Genomic DNA, 21,628 nt, shown 5'->3' with positions numbered 1-21,628 from the left:
ACCAAATCGAACACATATAGGTATCTATATGCTCCAGTTTTACGGGCGAGCTTTCAAATATCAATGGCCCAAGGACCCCCACTGCCCTGCCCTGAGCGGACACGCCGGATGGAGCTGCTCTGAAATGACACTGTAATTTTCTTTGAACTCTTCCCGATTTTGACAAGGGGTTTGCGAGGGGGGTGGAGGGGGAGAGTGGGACGAGGGAGAGCGGGAAGAAGTCTTTCTTTACTCGAAACTAACCTTCAAAAAACGGATCTTTAAAAATAGAAAGGAAAAAGAAAAGTCGCTCGATTAGCAGGTTTCGGGTGTAGGGGTGAAGGTCGCAATTAAAAAAAAAACGTTGTTCGCAAGGCTTGGGGGGCAGGCGAGCTGTGCCCTGACGCTGAGATGGGTGAGTGCCCCTTCCCCACCACAACACCGGTACTTTCCTTCCGCGGGCGCGGAGGGGACGGGAAATCCTTTCCGCAGAAGCCGGCAGGCGCCGGGGCCGCGGCTTTGCCTTGCGGAGGCTTTTCGGGTGCGGGCGGCCGCCTAGGGCCGGGGGATGCGGGGCTCCCCCTGCGCGCAGCACCGCGGCCGCCCGCAGATCGGCGGCTTGTCCCCGCGGAAGAGAAACACCCCCTGAGCTGCCTCGCCGGGGTGCCCAGCCCAGGAACCCTCTTCTGCTCCAGCAACGTTATTTCTTCCCTAATCCTTATAAATGTATATATATTTATCGGACGGAGGAGCATCCCCCATAACATACAAATCTCAGCTACAATGACCTTTGGTGATTGAATTAAAAGACATACAATAAACAAAATTGGCCTTTAACTGGTGATTCGGGGCACAAAGTGGTTCTTACTTTAGCCAGCCGCGTAACGCCGCAAGTTTTGTGGAATGTATTTTTTAAAAGAGAGCGAGGGATGGAAGAGCAAAGAAACTGACCCAGAAAATGACCCGAAATTTTACGACGATGAGGAAGGACGCGCAAAACTGATCCGTAGTTCACAGTTTAAAAGATTAAGTAAAGCGACAGGGTGCGTATGGAGAGGAAGATAATCAGATCAATGCTTCCTCCGCCTTTCAGTAGCTCCACCTTGTGAATATACCTCAGTAATTATGAGAGGAAAAAGTATTATCCATCTAATCGCACATTTTGCAGGGCTGCATCTGAGCTTCCCAAGCGCTCGCCAGAGACCCCTTTCCCTCACGGGTAACGATAATTTTTAATGTGCAGGTAAAAATAAAGCTCTCCCCTAGCAGCTTCCAGGACCTCATAAATAATATCTAGAGCGGACCCGCACGGGCTGCCCTCGGCTCTCCCCAAGCCCCGAGCTCTGCTCTGCCAGGGTGGCCGGGTCCCCCGATCTCTCCGCGGAGTGGCACAGCTCACCGCGGACCTCTCCGCTTCTTTGTACCCCGGGGTTGCTCGCTAACAGCAAAAAGACGGCGATTTCCCAATTCTGGCACTGATGGGAAATCAGCAGCGCGGTGTCCGTGCGGACCCCGTAGCTCCCAGCATCGCCGGGGCTGCGCTGCCTGCGAGGGACACAGGGAGCGCCCGGGAGGAGGGAGTTTCCACGCGTGTCCTCCCACACGCGTTTGGAGCACGGCAACGTGCGGAGGGAGGTCTGCGCCCCTTGCTTCAGCCGGGACCGGGGTGCGGAGGAACTGGGACAACGCACGGGGAGCACCGGAGCCGAGCGATCGCGGGCGATGCTGACGGGCAGTTATGTCCCCTGCGAATGTCGTGCAGGAAAACTCGAACGAGGGGGCCCGGCATGTCTTGCATTGCTACACAAAATTAAGCCCCGGAGAGTCTGTACTCCTAAGGGGGATTTCATCCAACTCCCACTCCCCGATTTCCACCTTCTTCCTCCGGCCCGCTGCCGGAGGAACCCCAGGGAATATATGGGTTTTTTGAAGGGGACTTTGTTCGACTTTTGTCTCCCAGGTTCCCTGCGCGACTGTGGCTGGCTCCACGGAGATGGGGAGCAGCGGGACAAGTGGGGCCGCGCTGCGGGTATCGCCCCGGGTACCGCTGGGGTCTGGCGGGGAGGGATCGACGCCGAAGGGGTCTCCGTTTGGTCACTTTCGTAGTGTTGTCCCAGCTCCAGAAAGTCGGTTCTCTCCTAATTAATTTTTAAAAAGCAGACACATCCTGAACTTTTTTTTTTTTTTTTTTTCTTTTGGCTAAATAATGCGGGGTGAGGAGGGGGATATGGTAGATGTTGAGGTGCAGGGAGCAGAGGCGCCGCTTCGGAGAGGTGCGGCCGAGCCGGGACCGCGGCAGCCCCGCAGCCTCTCCCGCTGCCGCTCAGCTCGGCTGCGCTCCCGTCCGCTTGTCCACCCTCCCCCCCTTTTTTTTTTTATGTGTGTTTTTTTTTTACACCCGTGAAAAGTAGCTGTTATTCTCCAAACGGACACTTGGGGTCGCACTTTCTGTCTGTTTGAGCGTAAAAACAGCGCAAAAAGCCCTAATCTCCCTTAATCGTTACAAAATGTTCAAGAAAAAAATTCCTGTTCCCGGACCAAAAAAAAAGAGAAAACGAAACAACCAACCTAAAAAAGCTTACAAGCCGAGTACTCTTTTGCATGCAGTCACTCACTCAGGCAACAGCAGACGAAAGTAAACGCGTTCCCCTCAGAACAGAAATGTAATTATATTTTCTCCCTTCTCTCCCTAATATTTGCAATTGTCTATGTCAATGTCTTTGCTTTACTTTATGGAGAGATTTGCTTCCTATAAGCGGGAGGATTTCCCCGATTGTATAAGGAGAGCTGACAGCCTCACCGAGCGGTGCTTCCCTCACTCTCGGGTCCAAGCGCATCGCCCTGCACCATCCTGCAGCCCCAGCGCTCGCTTCCCGGCCGGACCCAGTGCGCGTTCGTGGCCGCTTTTCCCGCGGTGCCTTCGCATCGGGACCGCTTACATAAGTTGGAAGGGGCGATGCGTGTGCGTGGGATGGGGGGAAGCTGACTGCCTTGAAATTTGCTACGGGACGGCAGCGGGCAAAAAGGGACTTTGTTATATTTAGAACAAAGGGACGGGCAGGATGTCCCCGAGCTCGCCTCCTTTGTGGATCGCAGTAGCCGAAAAGGGGGGATGTGGAGGAAATAAATAAATAAATAAATAAATAAACGAGGAGGCGATGGTGCGGGAGGGGGGAGCAAGCGGGGAGCGCCCCGGAGGAGCGGGGCTGGGAGCGGCGGCCGCTCAGCTGGCGCTGCGGAGCTGTCACGGCGCGGCCCGCCCCCGCCGCCGCCGCCCGGCCCCGCCGCCCGCCCGGCCCCGCCGCCCCCGCCGCCCGCCCGGCCCGGCCCCGCCGCCGCGCTGCCATTGGCGCGGCCGCCGCCGGCCCCGGCCCCCGCCGTGCTCTCGGCGGGCACGGCCGTATAAGAAGCCAAGGGGGGCTGCGCTGCGAATCACAGCTGCACAACGAGAGCTGGAGGCGGCAGCTACAGCGGAGACCTGGTTTTTTCTCGTTCCCCCTCTCCTTTTTTTTTTTTTTCCCTCCTCCTTCCCCTCCTTCCTCCCTGTCTTCCCTCCCCTTCCCTGCCAGAGCCAGCGAAAACTCCCGTGCAAAGCCCAGGCACCGCCGCCAAATAGCCAGTGCGCTCCCCCGGCCGCCTCCTCGGACTGGAAAGTTGCGGTAGACTCCCGTGCTCTGCTACCGCGGGGAGAAGGCTCCGGACTTACAAAACCCAGACGGGGGAACGGGCTAGACGTTTTGCACCGTTCTTCTTCCTGCACAGACTCGAAGGCAGCATCTTTGTTTTGTTTTGCTTTTGCCCTTCCTGCTGCTGCTCTTTTCTCCTTGCAACCGGGTGTCTAAGTGCCGGGAGCTGCTGCAGCCTGCGGTGCGTTGCAAACGCTGATACAAAAAGACAGGAGACATCCAAGCGGCTCGTCCTTGGCTTTGTTGCTCCCAACTGAAGAAGCCCCAGAAGCCGGGAGAAGGAGGAGGCGGCGGTGGAGGGGGAGCAGAGGAAAGGAGGTGAGAAAGCAAAGCCAAAGTTGGTTTGGAATACGGGAGCGTGGCCAGTCCTCTGCCAGGCTGCGCGCTGGAGTGAGGTCTCCAGCCCCCTCCGCCGGGAGAGGTGCCCGCAAGACAGCGATGGCCGGAGAGCTCAGCATCGGAACCGAGCTGCCCACTAGCCCCCTGGCCATGGAGTATGTCAACGACTTCGACCTGATGAAGTTCGACGTGAAGAAGGAGCCCCTGGGCAGGAACGACCGCTCGGGCAGGCACTGCACCCGCCTGCAGCCTGCCGGCTCCGTGTCCTCCACCCCCATCAGCACGCCCTGCAGCTCTGTGCCCTCCTCGCCCAGCTTCAGCCCCACCGAGCAGAAGACCCACTTGGAGGACCTGTACTGGATGGCCAACAGCTACCAGCAGATGAATCCCGAGGCGCTGAACCTCACCCCAGAGGATGCTGTCGAAGCCCTCATTGGGTCCCACCAGGTGTCCCAGCAGCTGCAAGGCTTTGAGAGCTTCCGGGCCCACCACCACCACCATCACCACCATCATCAACACCACCACCAGTACCCCGCGGTCACTCATGAAGACCTGGCCGGCAGCGGGCACCCTCACCACCATCACCATCATCACCACCAGGCCTCTCCCACTCCCTCCACCTCTTCCAGCTCCTCCCAGCAGCTCCAGAACTCGCACCAGCAGCATCCCCCCTCCAGCAGCGTGGAGGACCGGTTCTCAGATGACCAGCTGGTCTCCATGTCTGTGAGGGAGCTCAACAGGCACCTCCGAGGCTTCACCAAAGATGAGGTGATCCGCCTCAAGCAGAAGAGGAGGACCTTGAAGAACAGGGGCTATGCCCAGTCCTGCAGGTATAAACGTGTCCAGCAGAAACACCACCTGGAGAATGAAAAGACCCAGCTCATTCAGCAGGTGGAACAGCTCAAGCAAGAAGTGACCCGGCTGGCCAGAGAGAGAGACGCCTACAAGCTCAAGTGTGAGAAACTTGCCAGCAATGGCTTCAGAGAGGCTGGCTCCACCAGTGACAACCCATCTTCCCCTGAGTTCTTCATGTGAGTGCTTAACAAAAATAATTGAAAAACAAACAAAACCCCCCACCCCCAAAACCTGACCCCTGTCACCTTCCCTCCCCCCCCATCCTCCTCTGACATCTCCATCCATCTGTCTGCTTGACTAGAGAGAAAGAAGGAGAGAAAAATAGAGACTTGATTTTTTTGCAGCATCCAGTCTTCTAGAGTAGCTGTGGGAAAAGTAGGCTGGGGGTGGGGACGGGAGAGGTAAAGTGCAACTTTTGGACTTTCGTTTGTGAGTTACGGAGAGGGACAGAGGCAGAGAAAAAGGAGAAAAGAACAAGTGAAGCGTTTTATAGATCGCTTGCTTGCAGAACGAGATGGACTTTGAGAATAATAATAAAAAAGGACAATGAACAAGCCATCTATAACATACTGCCTGCTTGGAAAGAGAGAGGATATATGCAACACCATCTCATGCACAATTTACCTGCTTGGAAAAAGAGAATAAATAAAAAGGACAATATATGCAAACTCTTCATATATTGCCTGCTTTGAGAAATAAGTTACAGGACTCAGATGGGACATTCAATCTAAGAAAGGAAAGAAAGAATGAAAGGAAGAAAAAAAACTCATCAGTTTTATTGCCTGCTTGATTATATAGAAAAATATGAAAATCTGCATTAAAAATATTAATCCTGCATGCTGGACATGTATGGTAATAATTTCTATTTTGTACCATTTTCTTGTTTAACTATAGCATGTTGATCATTGATCATAGATTTCTGTTGTTGTTTTGTTTCATCGATAAGAAAAGCATCACAAGTTACCAAACTTTTTACTGCTTGTGCAGTTTTGTTTGTTGGTTTTGCTCTCTTATTTTCTTTTATGGTTGTTAGCTTGTAAATATCTGCTACTTTAAACCGCACAGGAGAAAAAAAACCCACACACAAAAAGAAAATAACATTTCAGCAGGCTGGTTGTATGGTTTGTCTGGTATTAAAGAGATACTTAAGGAAAAAAAGAAAGAGTTATGGGCATTTTGCATTAGAAAAAACCAACTTTGTATATCTGGTGCACTTTTAAGTTGTATTTTTTTAAATTTTTTTTTTTAGTTTTCATTTTGGTTGTTGTTTGTTGGGGCAGAAGAGCAAAACCGCCTGAATGGCTTTGACAAACCTAAACTTAGCAGGGAAAAACTCTCATCGGTCACTAGAGCCTACTCCAGGCTTTTAAGTGGCAGTGAAGCCCTTTCCTTCAGGACAATTCCCAGCCTGAAGTGCTTAGGCTTGGCCATATAGTTTCCCTTCTAATTGTACACTCAGGAAGCGAAGGACGGACGAGATACCAGTTCCTTTTAAGAAACAACTGCCCCTTGATTTTCGGTAAATAAAGGAAAGAAAACCCAATCTCCTCTTTACGAGCCAAGTTGCAATAGCAGCGAGGGCTCCGTGTCACCACTGGGGTTTCTCAGCGGTAGCAGCCGATGAATAGGCTGGGAAAGCATATAAAACTAAAACTTATTTTAGGAAGGCATACTGCAACTTTTAAGTGTATTCTTTTGCAATGATTTGTAATCTGCTTCTCTGCTTCCCTATGCAGCGAGTGAAAGTTTTAGCCAAAATTTCTTTGCAGTTGTATAGTAGTAGTAGTTTGGAGTCTTATGGGTGTTTTTATTACTTTTTTTTTGGTTTGTTTTAATTTTTTCCTCCTGCAGGTCAGTAAAAGGATTTATGTTGCACTGACAAAAATACCAAAATGAAAACTTATTTTTTAGTTTCCTTTTAGGATAGCTGGCACTGCTGGCCGGATGCATTTTAAGTTTGTATTAGTTTATAAATTAACAGTAATAACAAGATTGTAATGAACAGCATGGTGCTTGCAGTTTTAAATATTGTGGATATTAGTCATGCATCAGAAAACGACCTTTGGTTTTTACTGATTCAACTGTGTTGAAATCAAAACATTACAGCAGCGGAAAAAAAAATTGTTTTTATTTCATGTAAAGTTCTGAAGGGATCAATTTCAAATCCTGCTTATGATATGAAAAAATATTAAAAAACCTGGTCTATTGTAGTTTTATTCAGACTGGTTTCTGTTTTTGGTTATTAAAATTGTTTCCTATTTTGCTTATTAAAATCATTGAAATGGCATTTCTTGGAGGGACCTGCTTCTCTGACCTCTCGTGTTCCGAAAGAAAAAAAAAAAGACAAAAGAAACCGAAAACTTTCGGACACTTCTCTACCCCCACCCCGCTGCGCGGCCCCGGCGGCTTGTGAAGCTGCTTGGCCCACTCGGGACCGCTGCTGCACGCAGGGCAGGACCGCTCAGCCTTGCACCCTCCTGTGCTTTGTCTAAATCTCGCCCGTGGCCGGGGCTGAGAGTGGCCCGTGTCCCCCCGGCCGGGAGGAGCGGAGCGGCGGGAGCCCCACGCCGGGCCCGGCTGCGGGGGGGGGGCGGCCCCGGCCGCTGCTGCAGCCCGGCGGGGAGTGGGAGTGGGAGCGGTGAGGGACGGGAAACGCTAAGTGTGGGCTCTTTTCATTTTTTTTTCATTAGAAAAGGAGAGGACTTGGACAAGTCTGTCCTTTCCCCCGTCTCCTTTGGGATCCGAGTTGACCGTTCACTTTCCTCTTTTCCATCTGCACATTCTATTTATTCTTTTTTTAATTATTCTATTATTATTCTATTATTATTATTATTATTATTATTATTATTATTATTACTATTATTATTACTATTATTATTATTATTATTTAAGCGTGGGGGACGGGCAGTTTAGAAGACTCTCTAGATGCGTGTGGAGAAGGGGACAGATCTCCCCACCCCCCGCACCCCCATCCTCCAGGGCTCAGTACCCCGCGTCTCCACCATCCATCAGCTGCTTTCAAGGCAGATAATCGCTCAACTCCCTAAGTTGCAGGTTAGAAATCGCTCCCGCTCCTCGCCCGGGTGCAGGAAAGGGAGCCCCAGAGCCGGGTCGCAGCGTGTCTGCGAGCTGCTGCTCTCAAAGTGTGAAAACCGTGTTGAACTTTCAATCCTTCTTAAAAACAAAATCCAAGGCACCACAGAAACAAAAAAAAATGATAGTCTCTCTCCGCCCTGCTCCTCTTCCCAACAGCAGAAAGCTGTCTTTGCAAGGACGGCATAAGGCACGTTTGGAGAACAAACCGGTTAAGGACAGGGTGTGGGAAAAAAAATATTTAAAGCAAATACAGTAACTTAAAAACAAAATCCCCTCTTAAATCCTAGACGCATCCCTGCCTTGTCAGAGCCAGCTGGGCTGGGGGATCTTGGAAGGGGCCAGGGCCCATCCCAGCCCCCCGGCTACATGAGTCAAGGCCCGGAGAACAAGCTCGTACCCTGCTGCCCTAAGAAGGAGGGACAGGAGTTTGCAGAGGAAAAGGATGAGAGAACCTGGCTTTCCCTGTATAGCCTCCCCCCTTGCCAGTAAATGCTATGGCTGCAGAAAGCCTGAGAGGAATATTGTTTGTGGGAACTGCCACTGCATATTAATGTCCCCTCATGCATGCATTGAATAAATCACTAGGGCTAATTGAACAACAACAACAACAAAAAATAGGAAAAACAGGCCTTAGAAAAGCCCTCCAGATTCCCACCGCAGAACTGTGTCAGCGGCGGGTCTGTCCCACCGCACGGCGAGGGCAGCCGCAGCCGCCGGTGCCTTTGCAGCACCCGGTCCCATTCCTGCGGTTTAATTTATCCCATTTAAAATAAAGGACAAATGCAAGTAAGCACCACCATAGGCACAGCGCGGGCTGGTGGGACTGGGAAGGACGAGTCTGGCTGAGCCCGGCCCAGCAGAACGCTGCGGAGCGTGGCCCCCGGGATGTGACTTGTCCTCCCGCCTGAGGGTCGGGCCGGCTTCCTTGGACCGCGCAGGTGGCTCTGAGGGGGGGGCTCCGACATGCCGAGGGGGGCGATAAACCACCCGCACTTGTGCTCGGCCTGGCCTGCGGCTGAGAAGGTCTCTGCCCCGGCAGCCGCGGCCCCGGGGACGGGATCCCCGCAGATGTCGGGGCGGGCAGGGCCTTCCTGCCCCCCCTCGCTGCCCGCCCCTCCCCTGGGGAGCCCCATCAGCCAAGAGTGACCCCCCTCCCGGCTTCTCTTGCGTATTGCCATTCCTGCCTATCGACTTCGATCTCCAGCCGTTCATCATTGATTCGTAAAAGGGGTGTTGACACAGGACTCGGGGGCGCGATGGAGAGCAGTTTCTTGAAGCGAAAGATAAAACACGAACCCCCTCTCTTCCTCCCCTGGACGGGCCCGCCCAAAGGGTGCTCCCTTGGGAGCAGGTCGGGGCTGCCCTCCTGGGACTAGCTGGTTTCCACACGGAGAGTTGCGGAGAAGCTGCGTGTCAAGTGCAGGGGATAAGGCATCTTCCCTCCCCAAACCCCTCTTCTTCCCCGTTTCTCGACGTGCTGCTTTGCGTGCGCGTCCTCTGCTAGTTCTTTGAGCCACTTCTCCCCACGCACGTCACAGCTGGGGGCTGGGGGCCCACTCTGTGCCCCAGAGGTCCAGCAGCCCCCGGCAGCCCCTGCTCCCCCGGGGCTCGGAGGAGGCCGGGAGGCTGCAACTGCTGCCGCGCACAGGGGCTCCGGCAGTGCCCACGAATTACACGGTTCGGAGGGCCCAAGCACAGACGACTTCCCGCTCCAGAATCCTGCCAGGCGGTCAGTCAGTCGCCCTTGAGGCTCTCCGGGACGAAGATGCTGCAAACTGTCTCCAAGAAAAGCTCGGTGTAGCCAGGGAGCCGTCCCCACCTCGATCTGCTCCTTGCAGCCCCGGGAGGTAGGGATGCCAACGAGTCAGGACCGGACCCGGCCGAAGCAGGGGGTCAAGGGCTCTGGGGTGTACTGGGAGCAGCAGCATGGGTGCCTCTGTACCCAGAAATGCGCCGGTCGGAGCCCCCGATAGCAGCACGGCGGGGGCAGGCTGCCTGCCTTGCACATCCCGGGGATGGCGATGCGGCGGAAAGGAGCCCAAGGTTTGCATCGCTACATTGGGCTGCCGGACGACGGTTCACTATGTGATCTCCTGTAGTGCAGGAGGACGATTCCCTTCGGTGACAATCATATTATTTTGTTTGATCTCGCAGTTTTGCAAAAGCTATTGCTAACAGCCGGGGCGAGACCTGCACCCCCGTGCCGGGGCAGAGGTGACTACCGGCTGCGGTTGCTCCCAGAATTAAACGAGATACTCACAGACAGTAAACACAACGCTCCCTGCCCCCCTCGATTTACTGACACAAAACTTATAGACTATCTTTGACAGCCATTTGATACTCTTTTGAATATTCCCTTCTCTCCTTCCCTCCAGGAAAGTGTATAAAACTGATTGTCTTTAATTCCAAACCAGAGAAATCTCGGAGTAAAAAGACTTTTCGAACTAAAGATAGAAACATCGCTCTAAGACTTTCCAGAGATGCTGCGTGAAGTTGCCGGCCGGCAGATAAGTTGCTCCACATTGGGGCGGGCAGGCGAGATGTGCTACGAGGATGAGCCAGGGCTTGCGAGATAACTGTTCCCAGCTGGTTTAGGGTTTAATTTCTCTCTCTTTTTTTTTTTTTTCTTTTTCCATATATATTTTTTGTTTTTTTCTTTTCGGGCTGGCGCCGTGCCCACCCGGCTCTAGCAGGCTGCTTGGTGTCGGTGATTGACACACCAAGGTCAGGGAAGCTCTTTGGGGCCGTGGGTGTCAGGTTTCGAGGAGGACAGATACAAACAGCGCACGGGAGAGCCGCTCCTGGCTCCGCGGCCGCGCAGCTCCGTGCGCAGGCTCCGCGGGCAGGGCTCGGGCAGCGGGTTGGGTTCCGCCGGCCGCGGAGCTGCGGGGCGGCCCTGCCGGGGGCCTGGGGCTGGTCCGGCCCCTCGCCTCCCGCCTGCCCCGGTCCCTCCCGGCGTGTCCTTCTTCGCTTTTTTCTCTTCTAAATCTTAAGTTTTGATCTCCTCCTTACAGGATTGAAAGAGTACTTCCCCATACTTCCCCACCATCGAGGGGGAAAAGCTATTTTGCTTCTTATTTGGACAAGTTTCAGTTATGGTTTCTTTTTATTTATTTATTTATTTATTTATTTATTTATTTTAATCATTATGTTTCACTCCATTAAGGTTACAGTAAATCTGAAGTTATGTGTGCACACAAATACACACACACACACACACTCTAAATAGCTTATTGCATAATCCTGTGGAGTGTGTTCAGTAATGTAGCATGCAGCGATCTGCTAGGATCCCACACTGGACTTTGTTTTATGCAAGAAGGAGAACAAGAAGAAAGGGGGAGGAAAAAAACTTTCAAGTGCTGCCTTTTCTTGATTTTTAAATGGTGACTTTAAGTAGTGAATTCTGAACACAGCATGAGGTGCTGCAAGACGGTTTCTTGCTACTGCATCCAGGACAGAGAAGAGACAATTTGTATTTGTGAGCTGGTTCTGTGCATCATGGTGTGTGGAAGTGTTAGAAATTGGATTGTGATGTACTTGAGACTTAAGGTACTGCAAATCCTTTGCCTTAAACAGAATTGCTCTAATGGGGGCTTGTAGTACTTACAGGTTTGTCACAATACGTTTAGAATAAGCAATGCAGTAAAGAGGGAAAAAAACCCATTCCACATAAAGAAAGTGACATGTTTTCCTGTCACACAGAGGCTGCTCTTAGGTTTTAGAGATAGTTGTCTTCTGCCATGTTTTGTTTCCCCTTTTAGAGTTTCACTGTTTGTCTTAAGGCACAGATTCAAAACACCGAATTTCCACTTCATACATGTGTTCTCTTAAAAGATTTGTTTAGATAAGGAAACCAATGCTAAGTGTTCTCACTTGAAAGAAATTAAATATATAGAATGATAAGCTGCTGCTAAAATATATAAAAAACACTTAAATTAATAATAAGAACTTGTTCTGAGGCAAAATTCAATTTTACTTCCTATTATGCAATCTTTGCATGTAAAGTTGTTTTAATGCAAAATAGCAGCTCATCAAAAATTCTGTTTTATTGATATCAAAAATTTATGATATCCTGAGGCATGAGGGGCAGAGAGCAAGGTAGGAAAGCTATGTCCTTTTAGCAAGTTTAGTGCTTTCTTTAAAGAAACATCTCAAACTTATTTCTCCTTTCTTCTTCGCTTTTTGGAGGCAGTGGGTTAAGGTTTATACTGGAGAAAACTCCTCCACTGACAATGTCACTGTGCAGCTCTAATACACCATTTTGTTGACTGTACCCTCTCTGCAGACTCTTGCTTTCTCTGCAGTACTAGGAGACACAAGGACATCTCCACACAAATATAGAGGTGGGATTATTTCTAAACTCTGATGTTTACATTCTGTATTGCAATAATGCATATGTATTGCAAATATATGTGCTTTGTTTGTGCCTATATTTGCCTATCGAAACCTGCAACCTCCCACTGATAAAACGTAGAGATCTGATTCTGCACTAGCCTGAACTTCCCAGTAATGAGGCTTCATTTGTTTCCAGAAAGGTCCTCCTGGCTCTGTAAAAAAACATTAAGCACCCAGTGACCAGGGCATTCTGTTCATTATGATTTTTTGTGAAATAAGCATGGCAAGGAATCAGTGCCAAGCATTGGAAATCTGCATTCATAAAAATAGACAATGCTTAATCCTTCAGCAGAACTTCAGGTAGTTTATTAAAGGAGGCTGGTGATGTTTTACAGCTGGGGAAACTGAGGCACTGAGCGATGGTGTGACTCGGCCAAGGTGAGCTGCAGGCTGGTGCAGGGCTCCATCTGTCACATCCCCCTGGGCTGTGCCGCCTTCTCCTCCTGCCACCACAGCTGGAAACACAGGCTGAGATCGCTGATAGCAAGGGGGTGGTGAGGGGGGGAGGCAGAACAAGCCCCTTTAATCCTGTGCTTTTATGGGTCCTACCTTATTTACTATTGAATGGAGCCGAAACTTTCCTGCTGGTTCAGGGGGCCCATCCAGAGAAGAAATTACAGAGGGTAATAAACTTGCACCTTGGACTTCTGCTAACTGCTTCTTCCTTGCTCTTATGTTGTGGTGCAGTTATTACCTAAAGCCTTTACAAACATGAGAAAGGGAACATATAATTACAAACAGGTCTCTGAGCTAGCACTGGCCCTTACAGCTTTCTGGCTCTGCTTTTCCTCCCGCTTTAAGGTGGCCAACAATTACAGGCAAAAGGGTTTGCGTCTGAAATCTCTGCTTATGTGATCCTAAAGGAAAGCTTTTACGTTTATCCTCAGTCTGGCCCTCATTTTGCTTATTGTTCAACAACATCTAGCTCCACATATCGCGTTAGTGCTATTGCCATGCTACCATCAGCCATCCTATGCTGTTGCTGAGGCTGATAAACACTGAGTGTATTCAGGACGCCAGAGGGAGAAGACTGCTAAACTCCTTTTGACACAGCCCATCCTTATTTTTATGTCAGCCTTGACCCGTGGATCAAGCATTTCACTCTGGGTATTGCAGTGGCAACGCTACGCTGGTCTGTGACAGCACGTGCTGATCTCCAGGATTGGAAGAGCACAAATTCATTAGGTCCAGCATTGGTTTTGTAGAGCGACAGGTCAGCCCACTCCACAGGTAGATAAAAGGGATAGCAAGGATGGTAGGGTAAGAGAAAATGGTTTTGAAAAGGTATTTCCAGCTCCTCATTTATCTCAGGTCAGGCACCCAAAAGAGCAGGGTATTAAGCAAATATCTGTGAGCATCTGGGACTATGTAACAAGTGACTTGTGTGTAAGTCAGACAGACAGATGAGAATCATGATTATAAAAATAGTAATAAAAAAAAGTCTGTGTCTTTCTGATTTACAGCATTGTCGAATCTCTCTCACGTAGTGATTTCTGTCCTAGTGCATGCAGATTTAAACCATGAAGTGACACAAAATAAAGGACCCTTTGCTGCTAACATTAAACAGCAGGTAAGTTTAAATTGGAAATAAACAGATTTTATAGTCATTTTACTGGCCTCAATAATTAACAAAATATCTTGGATAAAATTTAAAACATAGCAGAAGTATCAGCTGGTCTCTGCTTCAGAATCTAAAACCAATGTTTCTATTAAATAAGGTTTTTATTTTTCAGAAAATGCCTTCTCCATATCTGTTTTCAATTGAACACTGGAGTAAATATATCAAGATTACTGGATCACGTTGTTTACAGATGAAACAGTTTAAAGGTGAAATGATTTTTGGTTTAAATCTTCTGTTTTTAAAACGAAAGGCATTTCTGGAGCTGAAAAACAGAAATGCCAGTAAAAAAATAAAAAAAGAAGAAGATAAAATGTGGCACTGTGAGGGTTAAGCAAGGTCCTAGGATCCGAGTAAATATTTATATGAGTGCTCAAAGAGGGGGCAAAAATCTCAATATAACCAAAATATAAATCACAGTGCTTTATGTTAGCTGTCAAATTATTCTAGCCCCTGCATTCCAGTACTTGCTCTACTGGTAATGTCACATATGAGATGCAGGCTTATGCCTTGGTGCAGGTTTGGCAGGTAATTAAAGTCCACCGCATGGAGGTTTACACAGACTCCCTCCGATCCACTGAAAGACAAACAACTTGTTAATTGTGATAGCTGCAAGTGTGCAAAACTAGATGGGAACAGGGATTCTCACAGGCAGGGGAGAAAAGCCTGACTCTAGTGTGCTGCTCCCGCCTTGGCTCCAGCATGGATTAACTCCTTCCTTGGTGTCTCTGTAACTCATTGCTCTTTGCAGAGCCCATGAAAACTGGGTAGTGGCAGAATCAGCTGACAGAGGGATAAAAAAAGACAAAGCCCTGAGGGCAAGTAGCCCTTGGGTTGGGTTTGCCTGCATTCTTGACCTGGGGGGGGTCTATTCTTGCTAGAAGACACCTGGGTGATTTAGTCTTTCTGCTTAGTCCTGGCTTTGTATACTGGAGACTCCAAGCAGAATGAATTATTCCCTACTGCTTCATGCTGCAGCCTGGTCTCCAACCTGAGATGGTCCTGGAGATCCCCTGGGGGGCAGCGTGCAAATGATGCCCAGAGCTTACATCTCATGGCCTTCAATGAAACTCTTTCATAAAAGAGAACCAGAATCAAACTCTGGGGATCAGCCCCCTGTCTGCTTTCATCTTCTCATTTGCCTTCCTTGTGTGAGTAGGTGGGAAGGGAGGTTTTGAGATACACCTCTTATTTTGCTCTTCCTGTCATAGGTGTTCCCATCTCAGTGGGGAGGATCTTTGTACCGGGAGGCACCCGTGTGTCTCCTGCTCCGTGTAAATGGGCGCAGGGCTGCAGGCTCTGCTCTGGGAACCGGAGTGCCGTGAAGCCACACCTGCACGAATGCAACCACGGTGTCAGGGAGCTGTGCCAGCGCCGACACCACCGCCGTGCGACACCTTCTTATTTAACCACAGAATTAGCATGGCACCAAGCTGACGGGTTATTGCCCTCCGGCTCTCTGCCCACATGGTGCGTCATCCCCACCTCCAGCCTGCAAAGGCAGAGGCTGGGGGCAAAGAGTAAATCCTTCCCCATATGGGTTGCATTTCATTGCCTGTCTATGGAGGCTTCCGGAAAGGAAGTCAAGCTGTAATGGGGACACCCATCTGCAAGGATAACCCCACGGCTAGCTTCATTTCACAGGGGCTAGTGAAAATCCACCATCTGTTTAGCTGCCATCCATTTGCCCAGACTTGAGAGGACCCATTCATATTCATTTAACCAGTCTCTTATGCTAATCTCTGTCTACCTCCTTTCTTATCTTCTAGTCATATACAAAATCTGAGAGCAAGGGCCTTCCTGAATTAGATCAGATTCCTGTTACTCATCTTGGGAAATGTTGGGTTGAATCCCAACAGTAAGGGAAAAAAAACAGTCCAAAAACCCAAAGCAAGCAGAGATCAACTTTTGGAATCACTTAGGTCCATTTATCTGCCCTAATCAAACAGTGATTTGTCTGTCTGATAGGAGTTCAGATAAAGTTTTCAGCAATTTGCAGTAATTAAATGTGAAAGGGGAAGAAGCAGAGGGTTTCCAGGCAACATGCTGCAGAAGGGGAGTTTTGGAGGAAGGCAGAGAACCCCTGTTAAACATCTGCCAGCCGGCATGGAAGGTAGTGGTGATTTCCCTGCTCCTATGAAGTTCCCCCTTCCTCTTCACTCCCTGCAAAGATGTTCTCCTCCTGCTGCTGCTAAAATCATCCAGGGGAGAGAGAAAATCCCTGGAGAAGAGGAAAATATTTTCCCGAACTTGTTAGTGCCTCTGATTACGACGAGTGTCAGATATATAATAGAAAAAAAATCCCAAGGAATGACACTATAAACTCCCCCATAAGGACTTTGCTCCCATGTCAGAATTATGCAAGCTAGAGCACAGTGCAATGCTCAGTATATTCAAGATAGTTGTCAAGAGCAAAGTATAAACATTTCCAGCAAATGCACTTAATAGAAGTTTGTTTGCCAAATGCTGCAGCCTTCTTTCTTGGTTACGCCAAGGAAAAGGCCTGTTTCATTAAAGGGGTTGAAAAAACCCTCTCCCAATTAAAAAAAAAAAAATCCTAAACCTTTTAATGTAAAACTTATTCTGGACTTTTGCTTTGCTATCCAACAGCTCTAGCAGCAGCTACTGGAGTCCCTCTATCATGTACTCCTTTTCACAGACGTTAGCCGTGACATAACAGGCCAGGTCACAGATGGGCCTGACCTGATCCAGCAAATGGATGTGGTGAGTGAACCCACAACTGTGATCCAAAGGGCACGCAGCCGAAATGGAGAGGAGCCCCTGTTGTGCATAAAGCATGGCCACATTCCTGGGAGAACAGAGTTGTGGGAATTTGGCCATTGGACTTTGTTGGGGCTGGAGGCTCATCCCAGCCTCCAAGGGGAGTGAGGTGCCTTCTGCCAGGAGATAGCTGAACACGGGAAAGAGAGACATGGCAGCAGTAATTAAGCTGTAATCAGTATCTGCCTTTGCTTGAATCACTTTGCTCCACCCTGAACATGCAGTACAGCAGGGCTGGAAGCTCCTCCAGCCAAGAACTTGGGACTCCAGGGAAGGGGTGTGTTTGTTCCTCTTCTGAACTAACAACTTCATTCTAAAAGCAACCACAGTTGTCTTGAGCTACTGTCACCAGTTCAACATGCCTTTAGCAGAAAGCAGAAGCTTTCAGTGAACGAAAAAGGCCTGAAGATGATGCTTCTGTTTTAATTAACTTACGTACCCTATAGATTCATGCTTTTTCCTTGAAATCTCAGTTGGCTTCTTTAATTGCTGTTCTCAGTGACACAGTTTAGCTCCCACTCCCTGGACTGCACTGGGCTATTCCCAGGGCATCCTCACTGAGAACGCCCACCAGAGCCTTCTCTTGTGGCTGGAGTGCGGGAGGAGCTGCTTTCCATTAGAGAACCTGCTGATGACTCCAAGATGACTACAGAAAAACCTCCCTGACTATGTCCCTCCATGCTCCCACATGATAGAAATGTCTGGAAAGGAGTTCTGGAGGTCTCTCATCCAGCCTCCCACTCAAAGCGGGATTGTTGCCAACACTGGATCAGGTCAGCCATGGCTTTGCCTCAACAAATCTTGAAAACCTCCAGGGGTGGATATCCCACCACCTCTCTGGGTATCTGTTCCACCCACATTCTGCTAATTCTATTTTTAGGCACTTACCCATCTCCAAAGCAACACTGTTCTACTCATAGGACAATAACTTCAAGATGTTTTGCAATACACCCCACCCCCTGTTCTTCAAGGCCCTGATGACCCAGAAACATGCAGGAAGTTGAACACCTATTATGGGAACTAGGATCATTGTCTTCTGTTTAGATCCTCAAAATACCCACCAGACTGTTCCTCAAGCTTACAGGCTGGAGGCACCTGCAGTATTATTAATAACAGTAAAGTTGTCGAGGCCTCAGAAGTTCTGCTCCTGGGATGGCCAGAAGCAGCTTGCTGTCTATCTCAAGCTTCGGTTTCATTCACACACATGAAGATAAGATATTATTCTACCTCTCTTGGATTAAGTCTCAATTTGCTAAAGTGTTGTCAGGACATTCCCATCAGATCTACCTGATGTTGCAGGAGGATTTATGTACTGAGTGCATGTGTAATGTCCTACCCATTTGCTTACACATGCATGTTTGCAATCTCTTCCCTCTGGCCCATGTTATTCTGTACAGAGCAGAACAGCTTTGATAGAGCAGAGCAGGAAAGCAACGGTGCCAGGCACCTCTGGGAATGGGTGCTTGCACCTTTGGGTGCAATAGCAAACCCGACTCCTGTTTCTTGCTCCCAGGCAGGTGGCCAGAGCTGCGGCCTCTGTTTGAAAGGAAAGATTTGGATGCTCACCCTTGGGAAAAAATTCTATATGAGACAGGGAGGCAGATGCCAGTATAGGACTGAATGGGATGGATAATCCCCACGAGAGCACGATTTAAATAATTTGTTTTATTTCTTAGCAGCTAGCATGGTTGTTCAGCTGGTGATAGGGATCTTAGAAAAGTTACGAGGGTTGTAGTGGAAATGTCAGTGTCCTGGTATTTTCACCACCAATTAGAAGTTTTGTTGGTGATTTGGTAGCCATCAAGTCTACACTAAGAAGAAAAAAAAACCACAGAGAAAGGATTCAATATCTACAACTCAGAAGAAGATGAAATTCCAGACTCAAAAAAGATGGCACTCTTTTGTAATGATAAAGCTAAAATGATCAGGGACTGGAACAGTCATAAGAAGTTGCAAAGGTATATTCCATTGCTTGGAAATCGTAGGGAAAAGATTGGATATTTTTCCAAGAGTCATTTTAATCAAATTAGGAATGAATCTAGATGTGTCCTATGGCCTCTTATACATGTGAAATCAGATTAGATGGTCACAGTGGTTTCTTCTGGTTTTACAATCAATGAAAAAAATGTAATTGTGGTGACAGTGAAACAGTGAAGAAATAGACTGCTGAACTAGCAGGGAGGCTAACGGACATATGAAAATATTATGAATTCTAGAACTTATATAATAGATTGCATTCACTTCAGCAAGAATTCTACCATTGTTATTTTTTTCCACATTTAATTTAAAGAGGCAATATCCTTTTAAGCTTTCATTCTGCAGCGGGGTAGATTAAATTTAAAATAGAAAAGTGCTGCAGAATAGATCTAGGGATGTTCAGGGCTGGAGGACAACTTAATGAAGCAGAAACTGAAATACCATACGTCTCCAATAGCTTTAATTTATACAAATATTATCTTTGTGTCTTTCATAACATGATGCAGAGGAGCTCAGAGTACAGTGTAATGCCTTTACTTTTCACGACAATTTTATCCATTTTAGTACCTAGGTTTGAAACCAGCCCAATTCAAACCAAAAGAGCTATAAAGATTTTTTTGCTCTAATTGCTGAAACAGGCTTGCACATATAAAATCAGTTTAATGGCTGGCAAAGGCTCTATGGTGTATAAATAGGGATAAGTACCAGACCACCTAGAGTCCAGCCCTGCCGCAGGGATTCAGCCTGGTCCGTGCTGTCAGATGCAGACGTCTTGGGGTTGGTGGCAGAGTTGGCCTCCTGGGTCACACTGTGGTGGAAGCTGGAAACCTCCTGACACAGGTACGCTCGCAGATCCAGCACATCATGCTTTAAACCGCTTGGTTTTCTGGGACTGTGCTGAGTGCACCTTTGCAATTTTTTGGCCTCTCTTATTCCACCTCAAGCTCAGAAAGCAGGTAAATGGAACAGTGGCCCCAAAACACTTGATGCAATAAAGCCAAGAGGAGGAGCAGCAGCAGGAGGGAGCTGCGGTTGAGCATGCACTTGAGAAAAGGAGGATCCCTGCTGATGGAGGATTACATGCTGGCATAGGCTCAGAGGAATATCAGGGTGAGTAAGGCTGATATAACAACCCCAGCACTGGGGCAGTCCCAGCCTCTGGTGTGACTCTTCCTGCACAGGGACAAAGGAGCGGTGCCACCGAAGCAGGTCACTTGCTCTGTGCTGTGATACTGGGAAGTCTCCCCTTCCTCCTCAGCTCTTCTGGCTGAATGAAAAGGTGGTCAACACTTTCAGGTCAGAGGCAGTAACTTTTCATGTACTTGACCTCCCAGACATTTCAGGACATCAGTGTATAGATTTGTATACTCCATAGGACACCAGACCCACTTCTGCTTCTAACTCATTGCATGATCTTGGTTAAAACAGCCACTGTGTGAATTAATTTTCATTTCTGTGAGGTGAAGCAATATCTCTTACTAATCTCTGAAAAGGAGTTTGAAACTTCAATAGTGGGTATCTGATGTCTAGCACCTTATTTATTCACAGATGTTTGAATCTGCTCAAGACATGTAAAGCTGGGCTTTTTTCTTTTCACTCAGTGTGTTAGAAGTGGGGAGAAAGAGAGAAATTAAAAACATGTTGCTGGAAGACATCTTCATTTTGAATAAAAGTAGACTTCATTAGCTAAGAGGGTTCATCTTTTCTTTATTCTTAATAACATGCATTTTCATGATTGGTTACAAGTCTGGCATTGCTTTTTCCTTCATATGCTGCCAACAGTTTTCTATGATCTTAATTTCCCCCCCTCTATGAAAACCTCAGGAAAAAAAAATCCATATATGAGCCTGGAAGTATTTGATTGACACACAGATTAATGTTACGCAATTAAGGAGTTTTATCAGGTGAGCGCTTCAAAAATCACAATATTTCACAAGGCAGGCAGGCTTCCTGACACCATGGTAAGTAGAAATATTTTATAAAAATTATTTAGAAACACTATCATCCTGAGAAAGGTTGTGTTGTGCTGAAATAATTGACAGGTTGATAGCTGTGAAATGTCTCCAGTCCAATAAAATACAACATAGTATTTCTAATAACAACAGCGATATGCAAGGATTTACAATAGTTGCCCATTTATTACAAAAAATGATGGAGTTCTAATTTGTGAGTAACTTGAGTGTATTTCAACTCCATGATCACTGTCCTTCAAACCATCACTAATCCAGTAATTTCTTTCATGAATAAATGAGCCATGAATATGCATATTAGATGTTGCACAGCATGGGCTGCTCTACCACCTTACATCCAGAAGGTCATGGACATAATTCTTTTCAGATGCTAAATATTCCCTCTACCTCAGCGAGGCATCGAGCAGCTCCCCGTTTTCCTACACCATTAAAGAGAGGTGTAATTGGGTAGAAACCCTCACGTATTCACTCCCCCGTGGTTCGCATGGACAAAAGAGAAGCTCGAATTAAAAGGATGGATCTTGAAATGAATCCGCCAGGCGCTGGTGGACAGTTCATCAGTCACTTGATGTGAACCTGATGGCTCTGCCTCTTCCAGGAACCCTGCACAGTCCCGTGTCTGGCATGGGGAATTCGGCTGCACTTGCCTCGCTGAGCCATTAAGGTATTTGGGCTGATCCTGATCTTGTTAAACAGGGGTTTAAACCACAGAGAAACCCTGACATTGATGGGGAGTAAAGGAATAAAGCTTCTGCTTAACAACCAAACAAAAAGTAATAGATGTTCCTGATTCAGACCTGTTGTCTTGGCTACAGGAACACCAAAGGAAGCAGGTAAAATGTTTTGCTTTTTTATGCAAGTTTTATTTAAAGCAGAAATACATATGAACTTTTTTTTTTTTCTTTTTTCCTTTTAAAATAAACATTTGTTTT

The 21,628-nt window shown here is 48.0% G+C and overlaps 2 protein-coding genes across 3 annotated transcripts in view; one reads left to right on the top strand and one right to left on the bottom strand.

Annotated features, from left to right (window-relative positions):
• The window catches only part of LOC110358960 (uncharacterized), a 44,164-nt gene extending 40,838 nt beyond the window's left edge, over positions 1-3,326 (bottom strand). Inside the window, exon 1 of one of the 2 annotated variants that reach the window (XM_065031896.1) lies at positions 2,780-3,326. In XM_065031896.1, coding sequence (XP_064887968.1) covers positions 2,780-3,326 — 547 coding nt within the window. The remainder of the gene's footprint in view (positions 1-2,779) is intronic. The other variant, XM_065031897.1, reaches the window with a different exon arrangement.
• On the top strand, positions 3,324-7,146 carry MAFB (MAF bZIP transcription factor B). The gene has a single exon (XM_005502699.3). The coding sequence runs from the start codon at positions 4,104-4,106 to the stop codon at positions 5,037-5,039; it is 936 nt and encodes a 311-aa protein (XP_005502756.1). The 5' UTR covers positions 3,324-4,103; the 3' UTR covers positions 5,040-7,146.
• The last annotated feature ends 14,482 nt before the right edge of the window (positions 7,147-21,628 follow it).

This window comes from Columba livia, chromosome 16 (genome assembly GCF_036013475.1).
Source record: "Columba livia isolate bColLiv1 breed racing homer chromosome 16, bColLiv1.pat.W.v2, whole genome shotgun sequence".
NCBI lineage: Eukaryota > Metazoa > Chordata > Aves > Columbiformes > Columbidae > Columba > Columba livia.
The sequence above is the reverse complement of the archived record's forward strand: the minus strand, read 5'-3'. Positions and strand labels throughout refer to the sequence as shown.

Bases quoted from the DNA above. Each gene is read 5' to 3' on its own strand.
- MAFB (XM_005502699.3), top strand. From the start codon at position 4,104: ATGGCCGGAGAGCTCAGCATCGGAACCGAGCTGCCCACTAGCCCCCTG.